The sequence below is a fragment of the Dasypus novemcinctus genome, chromosome 12 (genome assembly GCF_030445035.2).
Source record: "Dasypus novemcinctus isolate mDasNov1 chromosome 12, mDasNov1.1.hap2, whole genome shotgun sequence".
In the NCBI taxonomy this organism is placed as follows: Eukaryota; Metazoa; Chordata; class Mammalia; order Cingulata; family Dasypodidae; genus Dasypus; species Dasypus novemcinctus.
Genome location: NC_080684.1, coordinates 105,145,213 through 105,171,700, shown reverse-complemented (window position 1 = coordinate 105,171,700; position 26,488 = coordinate 105,145,213). Strand labels below are relative to the sequence as shown.

Here is a 26,488-nt window from a genome sequence, read left to right as displayed (position 1 = left end):
TACAGGAAATCCTGAAAAATCCACAACAAACCTCCTAGAACTAATAAATTAATTCAGCAAAGTGTGGGGTACAAGATCAACACCAAAAAATCAGTAATATTTCTAAACACAGGCAATAAACACTTGGAAGAAGACATCAAGAAAAAAAATCCATTCACAATAGCAATTAAAAGAATCAAATATCTAAGAATAAATCTAATCAAGGGGGAAGAAGACTTGGCCCCATGGATAGCGCATCCATCTACCACATGGGAGGTCCATGGTTCAAACCCCGGGCCTCGTTAACCCGTGTGGAGCTGGCCCACGTGCAGTGCTGATGCGCGCAAGGCGTGCCGTGCCACGCAGGGGTGCCCTCCATGTAGGGGAGCCCCACGTGCAAGGAGTGCACCCTGTAAGGAAAACCACCCTGTGCAAAAGAAAGTTCAGCCTGCCCAGGAATGGTGCTGCACACGCAGAGAGCTGACGCAGCAAGATGACACAACAAAAAGAAACAGATTCCCGTGCTGCTGACAACAACAGAAGCGGACAAAGGAGAACACGCAGCAAATGGACACAGAGAGCAGACAACTGGGGACGGGGGAAGGGGAGAGAAATAAATAAAATAAATCTTAAAAAAAAATAAATCTAATCAAGGATGTAAAGGACTTATACACAGAAAACTACAAAACATGGCTAAAAACCCAAATAAGGAGTGGGGTAAGGGGGGTAGGGGGGTATATGGGGACCTCATATTTTTTTTAATGTAACATTAAATAAATAATAATTTTAAAAAGAAATCAAAGAAGACCTAAATAAATGGAGGGACATTCCATGCTCATGGACTGAAAGACTAAATATCATTAAGATGTCAATACTACCCAAAGGAATTTATAAATCTAATGCAATCCCAATCAAAATTCCAACAACCTCCTTTGCAGACATGGAAAAGCCAATCCTCAAATTTATAGGGAAGGGTAAGGGGCCCCAAATAGCTAAAGCTACCTTGAAAAAGAAGTAGGAAGTTGGAGGACTCATACTTCACAATCTTAAAACTTATTAGAAAGCCAACATAACCAAAACAGCATGGTAGTGACACACAGACAGACATAAAGACTAACGGAATAGAATTGAGCGCTCAGAAATCAACCCTCACATTCACGACCAACCGTTTTTTGAAAAGGTGGCAAAGATCACTCCATTGGGAAAAAAACGTCTCTTCAACAAATGGCGCTGGGAAAACTGGATTTTCATTTGCAAAAAAAAAAAAAAAGGAGGACCCCCTACCTCACACCATATATAAAAATCAAGTCAAAACAGATCCAAGACCTTAATATATGAGCTAGAATTATCAAACTCCTCGAAGAAAATGTAGGGAAGAATCTTCAGGACCTGGTATTAGGCCATGGTTTCCCAGACTTTACACCCAAAGCATAAGCAACAACCACAAAAAACTAGACAAATGGGGCCTTATCAAATTTATAACTTTTGCTCCTCAAAGAACTTTATTATGAAAGCAAAATGACAGCATATATGTAACAGTTTGAGATTATTTTATGAATCCCAAAAAGAGAAAAGATTATGTTTATAAACTAATCTATTCCTTTGGGTGTGGTATCCTTTGATTGTATTCAATTCCCTGAGGGGCCTCTGATTAAGTTTACCTGATAAAATTTAATTTAGGGCTTTTGATTCTACCACATCAGCAAGGCCTCCCTCAGGTGGAGTCCCCACCCCCTTGGGGGGCTGATATAAATGGACACTCGCTCAGGAAGACACACGGGAAGAGAGAGAGCTCTGCCATTTGTGATCCTGGGGCCCCAGGGAAAGATGGACCATTTGCCAATGGCTTACAGCTGACCTTGGGAAGAGAGCTGGGCTGATACAGGAAGCCCTGAGGGACAGCCCTGTGCCAGCCCACAGCTGAGACCTGAAGAAGCGGGCCCAGGGAGCCTCGGAGGAAGAGGACCAGCGAGCATCTTGCTTCAGCACATAGCAACTGACTTTGGTGAGAAAGCAACCTGGAGCTGAACTTTTTAGGGCCTTGTAACGGCAAGCTTTTACCCCAAATAAATGCCCTTTATAAAAGCCAACAGATTTCTTTGCATCATCACCCCTTTAGGCTGACAAATACACTACACAATGGTAGAAAATATTTGGAAGCCACTGTTTTAGTTTGTTAGGCTGCCGAAATGCAATATACCAGAAATGGGTCGGTTTTTACAATGGGGATTTATTTGCTTGCAAACTGACAGCTCTGAGACCATGAAAATGTCCAAATCAAGGTAGCATCAGGAAATGCTTGCTCCCCAAAGGTATGTGGCTCCTTCCCTTCCCTTCCACCTCTCTCTCCAATTTCATCCCATTTATAAAGGACTCCCGTAAAAGGATCAAGACCCACCCTCGGCCACACCTCACTGAATTCAACCTTATCAAAAGGCCCTTAACTGAATTAACCTAGTCAAAAGATCCCAACCACAATAGGGCTACACCCACAGGAATGGATTAACTCTGAGAACATAGTTTTTCAGGGTCCATCTATCTTCAAACAGTCATAACCACATATCTGATGTTTAATATCCAGACTATATCAATAAATCCTTCAACTTAACAAAAAGACAAACAACCCCATTTGAAAATGGGCAAAAGATTGAGCCATCTCTCCAAAGAAGACATACAAATGAGGATAATGTACATGAAAAGATGCTTATCATTAGTCATCAGGAAAATGCAAATCAAAACCACAATGAGATACCATTTTATACCCATTAGAATGGTTGCTATTAAAACAATGGAAAAGAACAAGTGTTAGAGAGAATGTGGAGAAATAGGAACACTCATTCATTGCTGGTGGCAATGAAAAATGATGTAGCCACTGTGGAAGACAGTTTGGCGGTTCCTCAGAAAACTAAGTATAGAACTACCATATGAGCGGCAATCCCACTGTTAGGTATATACCCAGAAGAACTGAAAGCAGGGACTCGAACAGATACTGGCACACTGATGTTCATAGTGAAATTCTTCTCAATTGCCAAAAGATGGAAGCAACCCACATGTCCATCAATCTATGAACAGATAAATAAAATGTGGTAGATACATACAATGGGATATTATTCAGTGTCTTAGTCAGGGTTCTCTAGGGAAACAGAATCAACAAGGGATATCTGTCGATAGTAAGAGATTTATCAGTCTCTCACACAGCTGTGGGGATTCATGAGTCCAGGTTCCACAGGCAGGCTGCAACCAGGAGCTCCGATGAAACTCCAATGAAGATTCTTGACGAGTTCTGGGAGACACTGGCTATCCAAAGAGGAGGTGGGAAATTCTCTCTCAGTGCTGGAATCACTTCCCCTTTTAAGGCATTCAACTGATTGGGCTAAACATCACTCATTGCTGATGGTAATCTCCCTAACTGATGTAATTATAACCAGCTATCTATGCTTTACCACTGCAGAAAAGTCAATGGTGATTAAAGTCCATAAATGCCCTTGCATTGCAGTTAGCCCAGTGCTTGCTTGACCAAACAACTGGGCACAATTACCTGGCCAAGTTGACACAATAGCCTAGCCATCACATTTAGTCATAAAAAGAAATGAAGTCCTGATACATGCAACAACATGGGTGAATCTTAAAGACGTCATGTTGAGTGAAACAAGCCAGACACAAAAGGACAAATATTGTATGATCTCACTGATTTGAAACAATTAGAATAAGCAAATGTATCAAGTCAGAATCTAGAATATAGGTTACCAGGGGGTGGGGTGGGGATAGGGAATGGGAAGTTAAGGTTTAAAATGTATAGGCTTCCTATTTGGAATGATGGAAATGGTAATGGATGGTGGTGATGGTAGCATAATATTGTGAATGAAAGTAACAGCACTGAAATATATATCTGAAAATGATTGAAAGGGGAAATGTGAGAACATATACAAATAGAATATTTTTCTTTTAATCCATGGAACTATATTATACAGTGAATCCTTAGTTAAACCATGAATTTTAATTAATAGTACAATTATAAAAATGTGCTGTCATCAATTGTAAGAAATGTTCCACACCAACACAAGTTGTTGATAATATGTTAGTTTTTGGGAATCCTGTATATTGTGCATGATTTTTCTGTAAACCCACAATTTCTCTAATAAAGGAAGAAAACAAAAGATAAATAAGTGCTTATATATAAATTAATACTCTTGATGTCCCAGAAATTAAGGAAACCAAACTTCTAATACTGCCAATGAAAAAAGAGTATTCATAGAAGTGATCTAAATGTTTTAAAAGCTCAGGGGAGCAGGGGTAGCACCAGCTTCCCACGTATGAGATCCTGGGTTCAATCCCTGGTACCTCCTTTGTGAAAAAAAAAAAAGTTCAAGTGGCATACTCTAATCTTTGGCAAATGGACTAGTTTAATGTTGTTACTTAAATGAAAACAACTATTTCTTCTGAATTATCAATGTTAAGTACAAACATACAATTGTATTCTACTTGGTTATGTTCTTCCTAAATTTATACAGTTTACTGATCAAATAAGCTAGCATTGTATCTACTTGATGTTTAAAGCGATGAAAAATGTAAATTTGTATAGAGCCAAATTGAGTTATTATTCTGAAAAACTTTGTTTCAAGAGTTATTTATTGTGTTTTGTAGGCTGTCAGCTTGCAGAAAATTTCCAAGATCTTTTGGGAAACTTAAGTATGTAAAGTATACAGGATGTGTTTTTGGAAAGTTTTTGTTTTGTCCTAAATTAAATAGACTGGGTCTTGCAGAATGAGAAACAAGAAAGTGTAGACCAAAACCTAATTGAAAGTTGTAGAAGGTCTGTGGAAATGAATTTTATTTGTCATGATCACTGCTAAGATTTGATAGATTTATTTATAAGATATTTTTAAAGAGCTTTGTATCAAATAGTATTTACATATTTATATATTTTATGTATATTTATATTCATACAAAATTAGAATTTGGTTTTCACTCTATTAAAATGATGAAATCGTCTTGGATTATTGGCCTGCTTTTAGTGAGAGTTCACAAAAGGTTTATATTAGACATTTAAGTAATCTGCCTAAAAGGCAAAGATACTATATCATATTAGAATATCCTCCTTGATACTTACTGAAATCATCATCCTTTATTATTTAAGAGAATAAGTCTTCTCATTTTTTTAAAAGAACTATGTCCCCGCCCCATGTTTTTTAACAATCATGTTACCTCCTATACTTACTTTTAAAAGTTTTTATTGTCACTTGGTTAAGTAACCAACTATCATTTATCAGTGACCTATCATCCTATTTAGCCAAGTATTCAAATATCCTGACAACTTTTGACCTTTTGCCTTTTCAGAATCAAACTCTAAAGGATGTATTTTTATTTGAAACTGTCTTTGGGATTTTCCAGAGGGCCCCTGGAAAATCACAAAGGATTTGGTTCTTTCACCTTATAAAAAAGAGAGATGCTAGAAATAGTTCGGTTCATTTGATATGTTATGAGCTGCATGAGAAATGCTATCAAATTTAAAAACCTTCTGTTGGTGAAATGTGTATGGGGAAAATTTACCCGTATAAATATTTAGATTATATAAAATTCCTAGAGATTTGGCAATGTTCTCACTGTCCATGATATGTCCTGATACTGATCTGCATGAGACTAGACAATAGCATAGTGTTACTGGACATAATTTTAGTTTTTCTTTAAAATGCTACATGCCACAAAAACAAACCAAAGATCCCTGACAGTTGCATTGTTTTACTCTGCTCTCTGAAACCAGCTACAGGTCAGAGCTTCATCTTCAGCAAAAAAAAAAAAAAAAGTGGGGGGTTACTTTAAAGGAGAAGCAAGGTGAGGGTGTCAATCACGTCCCACCTGCCGATTAGCATAACCCTAGTAAAAACGTAAGGGCTGGACAGGGTCAAATACCTCGACCGCCAGGGCCCTTCTGGGCATCTTCAAGGGCACTTTCTCCAGCAGCCCCCTGCCGTGGGATACGGGTATGTCTTTGTTGTCCTGTTTTCTGGAGGGACAGAGGCTTTTCCTTGTCACAAGACGACTACCCTCACAGCAGCCTGAAGAATCTGAGTCTTCCTTCCCTCCACTGGGATTTCCTGCCGTCTCTCAAGCGACCCAGGCTGCCAACTGGCTGTAAGCATAGCCACGGAACTTGGCAAGGTCTTACCCATCACCGACAGCTTCCACTGTCCTTACCAGCCTCAACTGTCAGAAAACGGAGAAAGAACGAACCGGCTGCCACGCCTCCCGAATCTGATGGCCCAGCGTCCTGGGCTCCCTTGACTGCCTCTAGGGTGGGGGGACCTCGGCTCAGATGTCCTATCAGGGACACTCGTTCTCCTCTTGGTAATACCCCTCAGTCATGGTCTGATCTCTCTCCTTAAATGTTACTGCACAGCCACTAACCTGACAAGTGCAACAACTGAGGCTGCACAGCCAGCTTGACAGGGACAACGACCATCGAGACTTTGAGTGGTCAGTGAGACACTCACATCAACTCTGGTCAAGCCCTTGTAACCGAGGGAATGACCAAAGGGGCAAGTGATAAAATGGTATAGAAAAAGCCCTGGGGACCCCTCAGAGCCAAAACCTAACAACAACAACAACAAAAAAACACTCTGCATCCTCCTTTCTCTTTGAATTCCCTCTTCTGTTTCCTCTTTCGAAATTTTGAAATCTGAAATCCCCACCAAGACAGCTGACCCAGATAGTCAATCACAAAATAAAGCTGGCCTGCCCTAAACCTGCTCACGTTAAGATGGACAAGCCCTCGTCCAATCAACAGGAGTCAAGCTAACTTCCTTCTTAGGCCTACAAAAAACATTTGCCATCCCTAGAACCCTGAAGTTCCTTCGGTTCTTGCAAGTGATCTGCCTTCCTTTGCTGCAGCAAAACTTTGGCGTCTGGAATAAAAGGCTGTAGACTGCAAGCCTGACTCCGACCTGTCACCGGACACCTTCAGTTCCACTAGACATTTAGGTGGAGACCCTACATCCACCCACGTGCCCTCTTCTCATGCAGAAGGAAGGAGAAGCAAGAGCGGGGGTCCCCATTGTGTTGACACCCCACCCCTGAATCCTCTGAACCCGGCCCCCCCCCCACAATGCCCATGGCCCTCTGCGGGGCAGCCACTATATTCTTGCAATTACCTGTGAACGATTCTGTTCTTTGTGGTGAGCCCAGGACCACACCTGACAGTTCAGGTGCTAAGGAGGCGCCTCCAGGTGCAGACCACACCTGCAGCCTTAGGGCGGGGCTGGCGCACCTTGTGGTTAGAGGGTTGGGCTCTGGGCACCTTCCAGTCCACCTGACGCGGGAGGATAGAGTTCAACCCCGTGGACACCGAGTAATGGAACACTCTAGAAACTCGGGGCACCACAGCCCGGAGAGCTTCCCTGATTGATCAGACACATGCCTGCCAGACCCCACCCCAGGCCTCTCTTCTCTTGGTGCCTTATTTATATCCTTTTCCTAAAATACAACTTTCACCGTAAGCACAGCACTTCCAGTGAGTTCTGTGGGTCATTCCGGCTAATTATCGAACCCGGGGGGGTGGCCGAGACCCCCGAATTTGTGGCCAGTTGGTCAGAGGTGCCCGGAGCTTGCAGCTGGTGCCCGCAGGGCCATGACCAGAGACCACCTAACCAGGAAGAGGCAGAGCCGAACTGAGCCGCTGCAGTGGTAGCTGGTGCAGAAGCTGCAGAAGTTTGTGCAACAAAAATCCCACCCGAGGTCACAGCTGGACGCTCCCGCATCTTCTCTGACCCCCAGCTCAGACCAGCAAGGCCTTTCTCAAAATCTTTCCTCACCTCTGAGGCCTGAAGCCATATTTCTCAATGCTAGACTTGCCTGAAGCCGTGGACCGGGGCCCCGACCTCCTCAAGGGTGTGTGGGCGCCAAGAGGCCAGGACTCCCTGACATCCAGGGACGGCTGCCCACAAACCACACACACCCCTCGTCCAACTCTGCGTGGACAGCTGGCAGAGGCCAGGCTCCCTGGGCGAGGAGGGCCCTGAGCGCCTGCCTGCCTCGTTACCACCACCGCGGCTCGGGGAACCCTGCCTCCCCCCCCGAGACCCAGCCTCTTCTGGGGGGCGGGAAGGGGGCAGAGGTGTCCGTCATCAGATCTACCGCACAGGGCGCTTAAAGGCCAGAGGCGCGTCCACGCTAGTGGCCGGTGAGACCAAGGCTGGAAATAAGCGTCACCGCCCTCCACCCCCCAGCGGGCGCTGGCCCGCCCAAGCCCTCGTCACTGCTCAGGCACCGTGCCGGCTGCCAGGGCACCCCAACCAGGAGGAGCCCCGGTATCTGGAGGGCCACAGGCCTCGCCTGAGGGCTCAGGGGACTCCGGGGCCTGGGGTCACCTGAGCTGGGCCGCCCGACTCTTCTCTTCTGCTCAGCATGAGGCAAGAGGCGGGAGCTGGGGTCTCGGCTTAAACTCTCCAAGGAGACTGGGCCCCGCTGGACATGAAATGGGCCGCGTACGCCTCCGTCCTCTCCAGCGAGTGACCGCTGACTTCCACCACGAGACAGGCCAGTGCAGGGGAAGAGCCCCGGCCTGCGGAGCCAAAGGGGGTTAAACCCCAGCTCCCCACTTACCAGTGAGAAGCCTTGGGAGGTCTCTTAGCGACTCTGTGCCTCAGTGTCCTCTTCTGTAAAACGGGGTGATGATACTACTTGGGAAGTGGGAACGATTGGGGGAAACACTGGAAGTGGATGCTCAGTGGTAGCTGTGAGACGACTTTAGGAGCCAAGGGGAATGAAACCCAGAAGAGAGAAGGCTACAGCGCCGTGCAGACGCTCCTAATTCATTCACCTCTAACTGTGATGTTCGAACTGCTTCGCGGTGGGCCCGCCTGTCAAGAAGCCCCTGAGTCTGGTTTATTGGACTTTCCCCGGCCAGCTAACAGGGAGGTGAAGAAGGTCAACCACCACCCCAGAGAACCGAGAGAGTCTACAACTCCAAGTAGGAGAATCACATCCATCAGCCATGTGGGATCTAAGCCCCCTCTCGATTTAGAGGTGGAGTGGACATCACCTTCCCAGGGTCCACAGGATGGAGGAATAGAGTATGGATTAGAGTGGACTTACTGATTTTCTACTATGGAACTATTGTGACTAGTAAGGGAAGAAATTATAGCCTTGATGCGCAGAAAGTGGCCATGGTGGCTGCTGAGGGTAGGGAGAGGGAAGAAGAGATGCGACATGGGGGCATTTTCAGGACTTGGAGTTGTCCTGGGTGGTGCTGCAGGGACAGATGCTGGACATTGTCCTGCCATGGCCCCCTGGGTGGACTGGGGGAGAGTGTAAACTACAACGTAAACCACTGACCATGTGGTGCAGCAGTGCTCCAAAATGTATTCACCAAATGCAATGAATGTGCCACGACGATGAAAGAGGTTGTTGATGTGGGAGGAATGGGGTGAGGGAGGTGGGGGGTACACGGGGACTTCATATTTTTTTAATATAACATTAAAAATATATAAATAAATACCAAAAAAAAATAAAAGAAGCCCCCAAGGCCCCCACGGGTACCACCCTGCCCTGCCCACGTGGGCCAGGACAGGTAGCAGAGCCGCCGCGAGGACTGGCCGGGCCAGAGTGCGGCAGCGGGACAGGAAGACCAGGCTAAGGCCAGGGGACGGTCAGCTTCAAGGTCATTTGAGGCAACGGCCGTTTACAGTAAATCTCCAAGTTTCTGGGGTCCGCCAGGTCTAAGGCGGGGTTCTCACCTGGAGCAGCTGTGCCCTCCAGGGGACATGGGGCGCTGCCTGAAGATGTTTTTGGTTGTCATAACTGGGGGGCTAGTGCTCACCATACGGCACACAGACAGCCCCCCCACAAAGAATTATCTGGGCCAAAATGTCAATGGCGCCACGGCTGAGAGACACAAGTTAACGTCCAGTGCGTCGAGCCGGACCCCAGCTGCCCCTGGAGAGAGTCGCTTCAGAGCAAGTGCCTGGAAAGCAGCTTTAGCCACACTCGAGACGGTCAGCGACGCCACCAGAAAGTTACCCTCTTCCTAGAAGAAAGAGCCCGCGGGCCAGCAGAGCCTCCGCGCACGCCCAGCTTGGCTTCCACGGGAGCCTGCGTTTGCATTTCCTCTCCGCCAGCTCTTGCTGGCTGGGGCTTGTCCTGGAACCCACAAGACAGCAATCCACCCGGACTTCCCTTTGAGCCGGAGTTTGGAAACAAATGGAATGTTCCAGGGTTGCCTTCCAGATTGATCGGATTCCAAAATAAGCTTGAAGGAAAATGTGTCCAGGCTGTCACCCCATTAGCACCGGGCCATGATGAGACCCCCAAAGCAGGACGGGCAGGGACGCTGACCATGGGGCTGGCCCCACCCGGCAAGACCCAGGCCTTGGGAAGACTGTGGCTAGCCCAGGGATGGGGGACAGAAACCCACAGGGGAGGACCCGGTTTAACCCCACGGACTTCTCTAAACATGGCCTTGAGCTAAGGCTGGACTGAAATGCCACCCAGGATGACCCCTGATGAAAGACGCCCTAAAGAGCATGCTTCTCGTCAGCCTCGCTGAGGCCAGTCAACCTCCCTGGAAGCTTTGGTGTCACAACGGGAGCTCGAGGAACCCACATACCGAGCAGGGTGTCTTCAGGGTGCATGTCCCCCGAGGCAGGGGACATCGGTGAGTTGATGGCATTCTTGCCTTCCTCCTGAAGGTCACTCACTGTGGGGCAAAAAGAGAAAGGGAAAACCAGGTTAGCATAAACAGCACGCCGTGGCCTCGCGGGGTGGCAGAGGGAACGGGGGACCAGCTCCTGCGTTTAAAGCATTGAACAAGCATTTTCAAATGGCCTGTTGCCCGGGAGTCCAGGGAAAATGCTCCAAACCCAGGAACGCGTCCCGCAGTCCTCCTCCCTCCACAGGGCTCCCGCCGCGCCCCGCCGCCTGTTTTCGCTGCTCTCGGGGCGGGCGACGACGAAGCCCACGTCTCCAGGTGTCTCCAGATCTGCCCAGGGCGGCCGAGGCACAGCTGAGGCTGCGGCGACGGCGCCTGGAGAAGGGGGTGCCCCCCTCCCGCCCAAGAGCTGCGTCCCGGGGGGGCGCCAGGTGGGACGGCCCCACCAGGCAGGTGTCTAGGCGAGTCCAGAATTTAAAGCGGACGCCAACGGCCGCCACGCCGGCGGGAACGGGACCCCACGGAAGGCAACGCCCACGCTGAACCATTGGCCACGCCGCAGAATCTAAAGGAGCAAGTGCAGATGCTGCCACTGGAAACGCCACGGCATCCCGTGTCCAGGCCACGCAACCGGGCATGTGCGGGGGGGGCAGAGTGGGGAGTGGGGGGGTTATGGTTCAGAAAGCGGCATGATGAGAGGCCAGTGGCAGAGAGGTGCCCACGTCTCCCTAAAGCCCCTTCAAGAAGGTGCCTCGAGGCACCAGAGGGCTACACCAGCCCAGGGACACCCCAGGAGAATCCCTTCCGCCTCGAGCCCTGGGTGCCTTCAACCAGCCACGACGGGTTTTCGGTCCGGCTTCCATCAGGTACCAGGCCCGCCGGGTTCAGTGGGCGTGGGGTGGGGGCCAGGCCCCTGTAGGTGCCACAAGCCCCGGTGATGATTCTGATGGCCAGACCTGCCTGAGAACCACGGGCTGGCCGTCCTGGGTGGGGCAGACTGACTCGCGTCCCCCACAAAGCCCGTTCTCTGGAGATTCTCTTTAGAGGCCAGACTGACCAGGGCGGGCCTTAATCCCAATGGCTGCAGTCCTCACAAGCAGAGGAAATCTGGACGCAGTTAGGCCGGAGAGGCCAGAGAAGGAGAGAGCGATGGCCACACGGCGGAAGCGGAGATGCACCTACGAGCCGAGGACGCCAAGGACGGCTGGCAAGCCAGCGCCAGGACGCCGCAGACCCTCGGGGAAAGCACGGTCCGGCGAGATCTCAATGTTGGCTTTCTAGCCTCCAAAACAGTGAGATGGTAAATCCCGTGCTATTTGTCATAGCAGCCCTCGCAAGCTAAGACGCTGGTCATAGGCCACAGGTGCGCCCTCTGGTGGCAAGTGCCAAGAACACTTTCATCCTCCTGAAACACGTTTTGGAGATGAACCTACTACCTCTCTCAACACTGCAGTCACCTCAAGCCCTGACCACACCAACGGGGTAGGCGATAGGGCAGCAAGTGGGACGGCTGAAAGGCTTTGGAGCAGGCAGGACGGGGGGTGACAGTATGACCCCCGGCAAGTCCCATTCGCCTGGCTGAGCCCCCTTCCCCGCATGTCATCTTGGGATCATGGGGCGAATGTGTCAGGGTCTCTGGAAGAACTAAAGAAACAACGCGGGTCAAGCCCCAGCCCGGAGCCTGGCAGACGGTGGCTCTTGGCATGTGCCTACAGTCCCATCTCTGGGGACAGTCCATCCTTCACCCCTTGCAAAGCCAGACTGCTGGGGGGCCCCAGGCACAGCTTCCCTAAGATGAGGGACAGCCCTGATACGAGGCCTCTTAAATGTGGGCCCTCCCCCAGGGCACCAAGGCTCCGAGCTGGGAGCTGGTCCTGCTGTCAGCTGCCCCCACGGCCATCTTCCTCCCACCCAACAGTGCGCATCTGAAGAACACACCCCAGGTATTAGCCATCCTCTTACCCCCAAAATATTTAGCTCAACTCTGCAAGAACCAAAAAAAAAAAGTTAAATACCCAAGGTATAAATCACTAATAGCTTGTTTTTGGTTTTTTTTTTTGCGGTACCGGGGGCCGGGGATTTTACCCAGGACCTCGTATGTGGGAAGCTGGCACTCAGCCACTGAGCCACATCCACTTCCCCGAGTTGGGTTCTTTGTTTGTTTTGCTTGTTGTTTGACTTTTTTTTTAATTGTTTTTTTTTTCAGGTGGCACCAGGAACTGAACCCAGGGCCTCTTGTGTGGGAGGCAGGCACTCAACTACTTGAGCCACATCCACTCCACTAATGGATTTGACCCACCTCCCTAAAAATATCCCAAAGATCCCAGTAGGTCACCCAGACTGATTCAGAAAGCAGAGACCTAATCCCAGTGGTTACTTTTACTAAATGGAGATGGTCCTCAGTTTACAGGGTTCTGTATGTGTGAATTTGTCTACTCACTGACATGTATTCAAAACCCCAAAATCAACACTCCCAGAGCTTCCGCAGTCTTTGCAGACACGCACTGAGCAGCAAAAGATCTGAATCTCCCAATGCATGTCTTCCAGCTGAGCTCAAACAAGGTGATGCGCGGCCTTCTTGTTCCAGCGCCCACACAGCAGACAAGTGTCCTTTCCGCGGTACGCTGAGTGCCACGTTTTCTGCATCTTTGTGCTTTTCTTTGGTGATTCTGCTATTCAAAATGGGCCCCACGCGTAGTGCCGAAGAGCCGTCTATCGTTCCTTGGAGGAAGAAGACTGTGACACGCCTTATGGGAAAAACACACACGTTGTTAAAGCTTCGTTCAGGCACGCGTTACAGTGCTGTCGCCATGAGCTCAATGTTTAATGACTCTACAACAAACAATCAATAAGGTGTCTTTAAACCAAATCACACACAAAAGGAGGTCATGCACTGATCGGCCGATAAAACTATCATGACCAGAGACTCGCAGGAAGCAAGAAGTTAAGTCTGATTTCCCACAGGGGCGGTAGTTCCGTATTCGCTAATTCAACATCTGCAACAACTTTATAGAACACAACTACCAGGATAAGAAGAAACAACTCTAAGTAGCCACAAAGAGCCTTAGAAGGCAGAAAGGGAAAGAGGGAGGTGAGTTTTCCCAAAAACCCTCACGTATACGTGATCCTTGGTGAACTCTGTCTTGGGAAGCCAGGGGACCCCTCACCCCGGTTCCCAGGCTGACACGACAAAAGGTCAGAGGCAGCCCGGGGGCTCCTCTCCGGTGGGGCCACCTGTGATGGCCGTGTGGACCACCTAAGCCAAGGAAGGACAAGGACCAGGTTCACAGAAACAAAGGGCCGTACAGGCAGGCTTCAAGGCACAGGTGAGCCAGGAATCACACGATCAAAACCCCGCTCAGGGGAAGCGGACTTGGCCCAGTGGTTAGGGCGTCCGCCTACCACATAGGAGGTCCAAGGTTCAAACCCCGGGCCTCCTTGACCCGTGTGGAGCTGGCCCATGTGCAGTGCTGATGTGTGCAAGGAGTGCCCTGCCACACAGGGGTGTCCCCTGCGTAGGGGAGCCCCACGCACAAGGAGTGCACCCCGTAAGGAGAGACGCCCAGCACCAAAGAAAGTGCAGCCCACCCAGGAATGGCACCACACACATGGAGAGCTGACGCAGCAAGATGGCGCAACAAAAAGAGACACGGATTCCTGGTGCAGCCGACAAGAATACTAGTGGACACAGAACACACAGCAAATGACACAGAGAGCAAACAACTGGAGTGGGGAAGGGGAGAGAAATAAATAAAAAATAAAAATAAAAAACTTAAAAAAAAAAACCCTCTGAGAAAGACCAAGGGGTGCCACACACGCCCTCCGCCCGCTTACCTGGACGTCAGGCAGACACCGAGTGCCGGGAGGGAAAGGGGGGCGTCCGGGAAAGGCCCTGCTCGCCAGTTCAAAACTCAGAGGAGGGAATGACATCTTCAAAGCATGGAAACTGGGTCACAAGAAACAGAGGTTCCCACACCATCCCTAAACCTCCAAGACACCTGAGCAGGGCCGGGGACGGCACTACCCGGAGGGGCAGGCAATGCTGGCTCCGTCCAAAAGCACGTTACGCAGAGAGCCCAGAGCAAATAAAGGCACCCCCACCTCCCCAGACGAGGGACGGAGGCGCGCGGGGAAGAAACGGCAGGGGGACAGCACAGCCGTGAGGAGCAGAGACCTGTGGACGAGAATCCTGGGTTCAAATCTCACCTGGCCATTGCTTTTCTAAGTCTCAGTTTCCCTTCTCTGACATGGGGGTGACAGTGGTACCTACCCTAGAGAGAGGGTTGTTCTGAGAAATAACAAGGTGCTCAGCACCTGGCTCAAAGCAAACACTCTGCAAATGGGAGGGACAGTCCCATGGGGAAAGTACCACCTCCGGGATAAGGCTCCAAGAGAGGACAAAACGAGGAGACAGAAGGGGGAGAGGTCCTGCATTCCTCGGAGGAGGCAGCAGGGAAGGCTCCCTGGAGGAGGCAGCAATTGAACTGAAAGACAGCAAGAATCAGGAAAAGAGTATGCAGGGGACACATAGAGCCAGTATTTTCCGGAAGCCCCACACGGCAGCCACATGGAAGCACTTGAGGATTAAGCGGATAACCCTTCCGGGCTATAGCAGTTTGATGTGGCTCATGAATTCCAAAGATCAATACTGGCTTATGTTTGTAAACTGGTCTGTACCTGGGTGTGATTAAATGATGATTAAGGCTTTGAGGCTTTGATTGGGCCACGCCAGTAGGGTGTGGAGTCTCCGCCCCTTCCTTGGTGGGTGGGACTCCCAGATAACAGGCGTGGCAAAGGACAGCGCAGAGGGTTTCTGATGTTGGGGTTTTGATGTTGGAGTTTGATGCTGAAGCCTTAAGCTTGAGCCCTGAGAAGTCAGCTCACACAGGAAGAGAAGCAAGCACTAGGAAGAGAGGAACCCTGAACCCAGAGAGAAGCAAGACCCTGGGGAGAGGAACCCAGGAAGCCTGAGCCCTGGCAGACGTCGGCAGCCATCTTGCTCCAACACGTGGAAATAAGACTTTGGCGAGGGAAGTAACTTCTGCTTTATGGCCTGGTATCTGTAGGCTCCTACCCCAAATAAATACCCTTTATAAAAGCCTTCTGGTATTTTGCATCAGCACCCCTTGGCTGACTACCACACGAGCTTGGCCTCTAAGGGGCGTGGCCCCACCCTGGGGGGCTCCTGGTCTAATTCTGATGACCCCTGGCAGATCAGCCAACTTTTGGAAGGAGGGGCCCCTCTTGAACCCAGAGCTCTTCCCCAGGGCGCTGTCCCTGCCAGGTTAGGGGCTTTAGTTAATCCCAGGAATGTTTTGGATTTTATAATACGGGTCCTTTTGCCAAAAAAGACCAAACACTTCAAAGATGCGAGATGCTGGCAGTCCCGAGTCACAGAGAAGGGCGCGCTGGCGCCTCCCACGGCGGCGTGTGCTCTGCGCACTGGTGTGAGCGCCACGAGGGACTCGTCCGGGGCACCGGCGGTTAGGCTGAGGGCGTGGGGGCGGCCATCTCTCGCTTGATTTCCTGAGTCTGTTTTGAGATGAGCGCCTTCACCCGCTCCAAACCCAAATGACAAACCGAGAGGGCAGCGGTGCCGGCGCGTCCACTGGGCTCAGGGCTCGCCTTCCAGGAGAGCAACTCACCGCAGCGGGCGGTGGCACAAGGGGCGGAGGAGGACGGAGGCCCAGACCTGAGAGGGCCACGAGGGCCCACGCTCCATCTACAGCTTCTTCTCTCTGGGGACGGCCCCTCCTAGCTCGGCCCTCATGGCAGGGTGAGACGTGCAGGCCGCAAGTGCCGGATCTTCTGAAGTTTCTAGAAAAGCTGGCAATTGGGGGTGCGCTACCAAGGGGCCAACCGTTTTCAACCTGTGGCCACGGTCAACTTCTAACCCCCACGAGAAGGGGGCAGAGGGCCACGAGGGTTCCGGCGCAGCCCCCGTGGGCCGGCGCTTCCCACGCCATCCTCTCGTTTAACCTCCTGGCGAGCCAGGCCCGGCGTGGCCGTCAGCGTGATGTGAAGCCACCCGGTCGACGCCGCGTCAGCACCAAACCCACCCCTCCCTGGTTTTGACCTCGCTGGCCCAGCTAAGTCTGCCCATCTCCAAACTTCAGCTTCCGGGCTGCCTCCTTCGGGGAGCCCTCCCTTCTCCCCCTTCCCCCAGGCCCCTCTCTGCGCAGCTATCGGCACACGGCCCCTGTAACTCCTGGGTCACCTCCCCCCCCCAGGGCTAACAGCACCCACACAGAGTAGACCTTTAAAAAAATTCCCCGAGCAGCCCTAGGCAGGGCTTAGAACCGTGGATGCAGGTCCCAGCTCTACCACACGAGCTGTGTGACCTCGGGCACCCCCCAGGGTCCATCTGTGAAATGGGGATACGTGCATCGTGAAGGGAGGTCTCAAGGATTAAACGGGAAGACAGCCCGACGGACGCTGGCTTCTCGCGTCTGCTGGATGGACAGACACAGGCATGCGTCCAAAGCCCACTCTCCCCACCACCGCACCCAGCGATGGGGCAAGCTGAGAGGAGGGATTTGGAATTACAAGAGCATAAAAGGAGCTCAGAGAGCGGGCAGCTCAAACCTGGCCTCTTAAAAGCACCTCAGGAGGTGCCTGCCCTTGACACCTGCAGCCCTGGCTTTGATTTCTTTTTCTTTTTCATCTTTTTCTTTGGATGGTTTCATCTATTTATTTATACCCAGGCTCTCTCCAGAAATGGATTTGAGGTGGTTTTTTTTTTTTTCCTTTTGACATGGTTTTAGGAAAACACCGCTTTGAAAGCAGGCTGGTGAAGAGAGCAAAGTGAACTTAAAGGAAAGCATAAACCCGAGAGCCAAGCGGCTTGGGGGCTTCTCACTCCCCGACGGGGGACAGGGTGGTGGGAGACTCGCAGCCCCCCCCAAAGAGGAAGCGCCGGGCTGGCCCACAGGTGGTCAGCGGAGGACGTGACGGCCGGGGCTGGGGGGCGCAGGGGCCGGGAGGCGGCTGTGGGGGCGACGGCTCCGTTTCCTGACATTTCCTTCAATGTGTCATTTCCACACAGCAGAGGCTCCTTGCCACCCACGGGGTCTTTTTACACCACAGACACCCCCTGGTTTCCACAGGGAACAAAACGATAGGGGCTGATCTTCCGGGGGCGTGCCTGAGCCAGGATCAAAGAGAAACCAAAGGACACACCTGCTCCTCGTGGCTCAGGGGAACGTGACAACGGCCGCGGCCCACGGGCCACTAGACATGGCAGCTCCTGGCTCCGCGGCAGTAGCCTGAGAAAGGGAGTGTGGAATTCAGAGTCTCCAGGAAAAGAGAGGCGGGCGGGAAAAGACAGGTCCCTGCCAGTCTGCCCAGCGCCGGCCCCTCCCCCCCGCCGGGGAAGGGGGGCGCCTCGGAATTCGGAGACGGTTAACTGCTGTGTGTTTAAAGTAGGAACCCCAAGAGGCCTCTGTTAACTAAGGTTTTCCAGCCTCCTCCAGGGAAATGAGAGCTTTCCATGAATTCTCCAACTTCCGTCTGTGCCCAGAGGGGTAGCTTCTTTGCAGAAGTTATAATTTATCAGAATAATTAGATTCATCAGCCTTGAGGGTCTAAAAATAAATCAAGTCGTAGTTCACGTGGAGACCTGGCAGCTCAGTGGAGTTCAGATGAGACCCAAATAATACCTAAAGAAGAACAGAAAGACCACCGGACTCCACAGCTGGGGTGGGGGGAGGGCAGAAGGGAGGCGGAAGGGAGATGAGGTTGAACGATTTTTTCTGGCATCCAAAACTAAGGTGAGGGAATAAGCTACTGGTTTTAACACAAAGAGGACAACTATTTCTGGCCGATGACAAAATAATACACGTAAAGTCCTTGAAATGCAGGGCCCAGCCCTTCCTGGGAGGTTGTGAACTCCTTGTTCAATCTCCAAGCCTCCAGGCATTCCAAGTTGGGCGGATGGCAAGGTCCTGCCCAGGATCAAATGCCCGGAATGCTGCCCGCCCGGGAGAAGCACGTGCCCTGCCTGACCCAGATATGGGAAAATATTGAAATTTACGCTCACTGATCCATGTAGCAAAGCTTAGAAGAGACAGCCTCCTAACCTTTACAGAGGCAGATCGGGTTTGTTTTTCCAGAGCTGCTGAGGAATGCGTTTTGGCCTTGTCGCGCCGATGGCAAGCCCAATCCAAGGAGCTCGGTATATTTACGTCTGTTTAATTCACTGTAATTTCTAAGCAGAGGATGAATTTCTGAACTTGGCTGACAAGGACCACAGGAATAAAAGAGCCCCGAAGCCATAAAGACGGCTCAGCCTGCACATCTGATTTATGGGGGTACTCGGGCGGGGCACAAGGTTCATCCCGTTTCAACACATGAAAATAAGTTTAGAGCTAAAATGAACATGGAAGCATTTTAATACAGCAAAACCAAAAGGAGGTCAACGGGCGTCACCCACCGCATGTCACCAGCTCACAGCCAAGGCTCTGTTCTACTCAAGCAGTGGCAAATCCCAGGCTGTACAGCCAGCCAAGCAAACAAACATTTATGGGGCCTCCGGGTTTAGACGCGAGGCCGGGGCAGAAGAAGGAGAACCACAGGGCCCGGCGCCCACGCCGCAGAGCCTGGCACAGGCAGACGACATCAGGGAACATGTGCCTGTCCCCTGCCCCAGCAGCGCAGCACAGCACCTGGTGCACAGAAGCTCTTAAGGAATACATGTACAATTAACTAAATGTAATACAGATTACGGTGTTAAGTTAAAAAAAAGGGGCGGGGAGTGTCTATTAATAGAAAAAATACAATCAGAAAATTTAATACTATATATTTCAATGGGTACATATCTAAGTTCATAGAAAAAGGAATGAAAGGATATGCTCCAAAATGACAAGGGTGGAGGGATAAGTGACTGAAGGAGAGGAGGAGGTTGAGGCAGGCTTTGCCACCACGCTATGTTCATGGGTACTGGTGAAATAAAAACATATTTAGGAGGAGGCATGTGGGAAGATGGCAGAGCAGAAAGTTCCAGCAATCAGTCCCTCCACCAGAGCAACTGTTAAAGGACAGGAACCATCTGAATCAACTATTTCAACACTCCGTAATCCAGAAGAACACTGTGTAGCATCCAGGGAGGGGCAGGGGAAGAGGCTGGTAAATTAGGGTAAACACCAGTGAAGTGCTCTCTGCATGCAATAGTTCCCAGTGCCCATCCCCAGCTCTCACGGCAGGTGGCAGTGGGGTCTGGCCCCTGGCATAGCTTGCTGGTGCCAGAAAGGGACATAAAAACCCACATTTCCAAGAGTGCGTGAGCACTGGCCAATCACTGATGGTAGCTATTTTTTTTTCAGGAAGGTACTAGGGAATGAACCTGGGACCTCGTACATGTAAAGCAGGTGCTCAACCAGCGAGCTACACCCGCTCCACGGATCACGGCATTTGATTAGTGGCTGGATCACTAGGGGTCCAGCTCTGAGGGCAGCCATTGTTCCAACCTGCCCTGGAAAAAGACAGTGGAGACGACTTAAAGAGAGAGGACAGGTGAAGGACTGCACTGCCTGGGCAGGTCAAGAAAGTGCAGCTTTGAGGAGCCCTGGACAAAGCTCCTACTCCCTTCCAAGCCCCTTCCCCATCCCCTCCTCAGGGCAGTTGGGAGCCTGTAGGGGCTCCCTTTGTGGGTCCCTGGCCTCGTTCCAGCTGGGAAAGACTGACTTGGGAAACTCCTCTACAGTATGCCCCCTCCCCAGATTTGCCCTCCAGACAAAAGCAACTTGAGACACAAAAGCAATGTAAGAAACCATTGAGGCAGGTGGCCCAGGGCAAAGACTTCCCTGCTGCAAGCCCCGCAGATGAACACCTGAGAGCAGAGAAGGTCTGTCTCCTGGGAAGTAGAGGGGACATTCAAACTGCATCAGGGGAACCCCAAAGGCCACTAGATACAAGCACAGGACAAGACGCAGGTCCAGGAAAGGCAGGGAGGACCCTGCACTTTGCATCCACCTTGGGTGGACCTTGCTGGTAGAAGCTGACACTCAAGAAAATCTGTCATATCACCAGCTAGATACAAACCCAGGAAACAGACAGCTCAAGGAATAAACCCCAGAGTTAATATTTTAAATTAAAATGTACTGTGTGTAACCAAAGAGTACAAGACAAAGAAACAGGAAATGATGACCCATACAAAGGAAGAGGATAAAAATCCCAACATCAGTGAGGAAGACCAAACTGAAGACATACCAAGCACTTACAAGTGATCTTCAATATGCTCAGTAAGATGAAGGAAGCTACAGAGAAAGAACCAAGACATATCAGGAAAACAACGAATGAACGATATGAGAATTGCAATAGACAGAAATTTTAAAAAGGAACAAAAAAACAAACAACAACAACAAAGCTATGGAGTTGAAGACCACAATAACTGAATGAAAATTTCCCTGGAGAGTTTTAAGAGTAGATTGGAGCCGGCAGAAGGAAGAATCAGTGAATTTGAAAAAAAGAAATTTGAAATGAGTCAGACTGAGGAGCAGGAAGGAAAAAGAATTACAGAAAGTTAAAATAGCCCAAGAGACCTCTGGGACACCATCAAACATATCCATATATGCTTATGGGGGTCCCAGAAGGAGAAGAAAAAGAGAAAGGAGCAGAAGGTATATTCAAAGAAATAATGACAGAAAACTTCCCAAACTTAACAAAAGACATGAATATGTACATCCAAGACACCAAGGGAACACAAAATAAGATAAACTTTTAAAATATGCTCTGTCACATAATGATCAAACTACTAATGCAAAGGACAAAGAGAGAATTCTGAAAGATGCAAGAGAAAAGCAACACGTTATGTACAAGGGAGTCCAATCAGACTGAGAGCCGATTTCTAATCAGAAGCCATGGAGGCAAGAGGGCAGTGGATTGAAATACTTAAAGTACTGAAACAAAACAATTACCAACCAAGAATTTTTTATCTGGTGAGACTTTTCCTTCAAAAATGAGGGAGCAATTAAGATATCCCCAGATAAACAGAAGCTGAGAGTGTTTGTCGCCACTAGACCTGCTCTATAAGCAATGCTAAAGGAGTTCTTCAGACCGAAAGGAAAGGACACTAGACGGTGGTTCAAAGAGGCATAAAGAAATAAAGACCTCCAGTAAAGGTAACCATTTGGGTAATTATAAAATCAGAAACTACTGTATTTTTTGGTATATAACTCCACTTCTTATTTCCTATAGGTACTAAAATGCCAATGCATAAAAAGTAATGATAGGGAAGCGGATTTGGCTCAACAGAGAGAGCATCCACCTACCACATGGGAGGTCCAGGGTTCAAACCCAGGGCCTCCTAAACTGGCCCACAGGGAGTGTCGTTCCACGCAGGGGTGTCCCCCACATAGGGGAGCCCCACGCGCAAGGAGTGCGCCCCGTAAGGAGAGCCGCCCAGCGTGAAAAAAGAGCAGCCTGCCCAGGAATGGTGCCGCACACACAGAGAACTGACACAGTGAGATGACACAACCAAAAGAGACACAGATTCCTGGTGCCACTGACAAGAATACAAGCGGACACAGAAGAAAACACAGCAAATGGACACAGAGAGCAGACAACTGGGAAGGCGGGTCAGAAAAGGGAGAGAAATAAATTTAAAAAATTTTTAAGTAATGAAAAATTTCTGCCTTTGGACATACAATGCACAAAAATATAATTTGTAACAAGCATAAAAAATGGTGGGGGACCAGAGGGACATAGGAACAGCGTATGCAATTGAAGTCAAGTTGGTATCAAATCAGATATGATTGTTATATATTTAGGATATTCAATTTTAAACCCCTGGTAATCACAAGGACAATATGTGAAAAATATAGACAGATAGAAATGAGGGGAAGCAGACTTGGCCCAGTGGATAGGGCATCCATCTACCAGATGGGAGGTCCACGGTTCAAACCTCGGGCCTCCTTGACCCGTGTGGAGCTGGCCCATGTGCAGTGCTGATGCACGCAAGGAGTGCCCTGTCACACAGGGGTGTCCCCCGCATAGGGGAGCCCCATGCACAAGGAGTGCGCCCTGTAAGGAAAGCCCCCCAGCGTGAAAAACAAAAGTTCAGCCTGCCCAAGAATGGGGCCACACACATGGAGAGCTGACACAGCAAGATGATGCAACAACAACAAAAAAGAAACACAGATTCCCGTGCTGCTGACAACAACAGAAGCGGACAAAGAAAAACACACAGCAAATGGACATGGAGAAGAGACAACTGGGGGGGAAGGGGAGGGGAAGGGAGAGAAATAAATAAAAATAAATCTTAAAAAAAAAAAGATAGAAATGAGAATGGACTCAATACAGTACAGTACAGTACAAAAAAATCAAATAAATATGAAAGTAGGCTTTAAAAGAAGAATTGATGAGAAAACAGTAAAAGACTTACCAAGACCACATGACAAAATGGCAGAAGAAAGCCCTGCATTATCGGTAGTGACTTAAATGTAAATGACTCTTCAGACAAAATGCAGATTGGCAGAATGGACCATAAAGCTTGACCCAACTCTATGCTCTCTATGAGAGTCACCTTAAATTCAGAGACATAAGTAGGCTGAAAGTGAAAAAATGGAAAATAACACACCACGCAAGGAGTAACCAAAAGAGAGCTGGGGTAGCTACACTAATATCTGATAAAATAAACTTCAAGTCAAAAGCAGTTACAAGGGACAAAGATGGTCACGATGTACTGACAAAGAGGTCAACAAGAGGATGTAACATTATAGATATATGTGAACCTAACAGCAGAGCCCCAAAATACATGAAGCAAATACTGACAGAAGTGAAAGAAGCTGACGCTTCTACATTACCAGTAGGAGACTTTAATGCACCACTTTCAGTAATGGCTAGAACATCCAGACAGAAGATCAATAAAGAAATATTGATCCTGAAGACTTGAACTACACCCTAAATGAACTAGCACTAACAGACACATACAGAACACTTCAACTACAAGAGAATACACTTTCTTCTCAGTGCACATGCATCATTCTCCAGGACAGACCATATGTTAGGTCACAAAACATGCCTTGATAAATTAAAAAATATTGAAACCATACATTTTAACTTCTCTGACCACAATGGAATGAAGCTAGAAATCAACAACAGAGGAAGAAAGGGAAAATTCACAAATATGTGGAAATGAAACAACATACTCTTGAACAGCCAGTGAGTTAAAGAGGAAATCACAAGGGAAATCAGGGAATAGCTTCGTGAACAATTGAAAATGAAAATACAACCTTCCAAAACCTGTGGGATGCAGGAAGGCGAGGGAAATGTATAGCTCTAAATGCTCACATTAAAACAAAACATACAAACAAAAAACTTCAAATCAGAGCCCTAACCTCAAAACGGGAAGAACTAGAAAAAGAAGGGCCAACTAAATCCAAAGCAAGCAGGAGGGAGGAAATAACAAAAGATCAGAGTGGAGATAGAGAATAAAAAATAAAACAATGAAGAGAATAAAAAAAACAAAACTTAGTTCTTTGGAAAGATCAATAAGAGCAACAAACCTGCTAGACTAATTGTATTAGTCCGCCCAAGAGGTGCTGATGCAAAGTACCAGAAATTCGTTGGTTTTATAAAGGGTATGTACTTGGGGCTACAGTTTACAGCTACAAGGCCCTAAGGAGTCCAGCTCAAGGCTGCTTTCTCACCAAAGTCAGTTGCCACATGCTGAAGCATGCCCAAAAGAATTGAAAGCGGGCATTTGCACATGGTGGCATTATGCACAACTGCCAGAAGATGAAAGCAACCCAAGTGCCCAGCAACCGATGAACGGATAAACAGAAAGCGGTATATACGCACAATGGAATATTAGTCAGTCATAAAAAGGAAGGGCGTTCTGATGCGTGCCGCAGCGTGGACGGTCCTTGACAGCGTTGCGTGGAGTGGCACGAAAGGACAAGCAGTGCATGACCTCACGGAGTGAAATAATTAGAAGAAGCAAAGTCCTAGTCTGAATCCAGAACACAGCTTACCAGGGGATGGGGTGAGCACGGGGAATAGGGGTTCAAGGTCTAAGATGCACAGAGTTTCAGTTGGGGGTGACGGAAAAGTTTTGGTAAAGGGTGGTGGTGACGGCAGCATAACATGGTGAACATAATTAGCAGCGCTGAATTATATACTAGCATGTGGTTAAAGAGGGAAATTTTAGGCTGTACATGTTACTAGAATTTTAAAAATTGTAAAATACACGAACTGCAAGACACAGTGAACCTTGTATTTTTTAAAAATTAATTGATTTCAGCACCAAATATAGTGAAAAAATGGTTTGAATTAATGAATTAATTTAAAAGGATGAAAAGTAAACGGATGCTCCAACCCAAGTCTGTACTGGGTGCTGTGGGGACCCAAAAGAAGTCGCCGCCAATTCTCCAGGGGAAACAGACCCGGGGGAAGAAGGCAAGACTGCCCGGAAGAGCTGAACCCGGAGATGCTCACCTCCCCGAGGGGTCTTGGCGTGGGTGTCGCCTCCTACAGGAAGCCCTCCTAGGCCACCCCTTGCAAGTCTGCATTTGGGACCCCTCCCCTGACCCCGCCCCCTAGCACATTTCTCATACTTTAATGGCATTCATCCGCCCACCAGTCCCATCATGATCAGAACCATCGGATTCTGCTATTTTCTGTGTCTCTTGCTCCTGCCGGGGTCTGAGCCCCTGAATTCAGCAGCCCCGGTTCCCCGCCCCCACGTGCCCGGCCACCAGGGGCGTCCCTTGGCAGGTGCTGAAGAAATGTGCGTAGACTGATCCTTTCAACCTGCGTGCAGGGGAGCGTGCAGGTGGCTTTCCAGGGGTCCTGAAAGGCCAGTCTGAGGCCAGGGGTGGCTGTTCTGTCCCCTGAGCCCAGGGCGGCAGTGTCTTCCGGCGCCCAGGGGTGAGAGCCACCGGCCTGGGCACGACCAGCTGCTCCACCGCAGCGTCTGCAGCTGCCCTCTCCACCCGCACCTGAAGGGCGTGGCCCGGTGGCCCTCCGTGCCGTGGGAGGAAGGTCTCGCTCCGCAGACCCGCCCGTGCCCCCGGACAGTCCCACGCCAGGAAGCCCTGGGCCTGAGAGCTGGAGGCCACGGCCGGCCCTGGATGCTCGGCGCTGGGGGCAGGGGCCGCACCGCTGCCTGCCACTCAGGGGTTCTGCAAAGCATCTGTCTTGGGCAAGGCTGAGAGAGGGCAGCACCCCTCGGGTTTGCTGGGGAGAGGGTCCCCATGGGGAGATCGGAGGCCCCAGGGACCCACCGTGGAAGATGCTCAGGGTGAAAAAGGACCCGCCCCGAGACAGCTCCTGAAGGACTCCCGCCACTGTTGGACCTGCGCGGACCGCGGGAAAGCTCCTTCTCGTCTTGCGTCCTTCCCCCGGAGCCTGCCTCGGGGAGCCCTTGCTCACCACCGCACCCCTTTGTCGTGCTGTGCCTTTTTTTTTTTTTTTTGGATTTATTTATTCATTTCTCCCCTCTCCCTCCATCGTCTGCCCTCTGGGTCTATTCGCTGTGTGTCCTTCTGTGTCTGCTTGTATTCTCGTTAAGTGGCTCCAGGAACCAATCCTGGGACTTTCCGGAGTGGGAGAGAGGCGATCATTCTCTTGCGCCACCTCAGCTCCCTGTTCTGCTACCTCTCTTATTGTCTCTCCTCTGTGTCTCTTGTTGCGACATCTTGCTGCGCCAGCTCTCCGCAGCAGCCGGCACTCCCGCGTGGGGCGGCACTCCCCGCGGGCCAGCTCGCCTCCACCCGGAGGCCCTGGGCATCGAACCCTGGACCTCCTATATCGTAGACGGGAGCCCAACTGCTGAGCCACGTCCATTCCCCACTTTGTTGTGCTTTTCAGCCCAAAAACCCTCTAGGGAGTCTCGTTCTGAGTCAGCAGGTCCAGGGCAGGGCCTGGGAT

The 26,488-nt window shown here is 49.8% G+C and overlaps 1 protein-coding gene across 3 annotated transcripts in view; it reads right to left on the bottom strand.

The window, feature by feature from the left end:
- Window positions 1–26,488, bottom strand: part of PARVB (parvin beta) — a 128,259-nt gene that overhangs the window by 54,757 nt on the left and 47,014 nt on the right. For all 3 annotated transcript variants that reach the window (XM_058308911.2, XM_058308913.2, XM_004478649.5), the window contains exon 2: window positions 10,580–10,669. In XM_058308911.2, coding sequence (XP_058164894.1) covers window positions 10,580–10,669 — 90 coding nt within the window. The remainder of the gene's footprint in view (window positions 1–10,579; window positions 10,670–26,488) is intronic.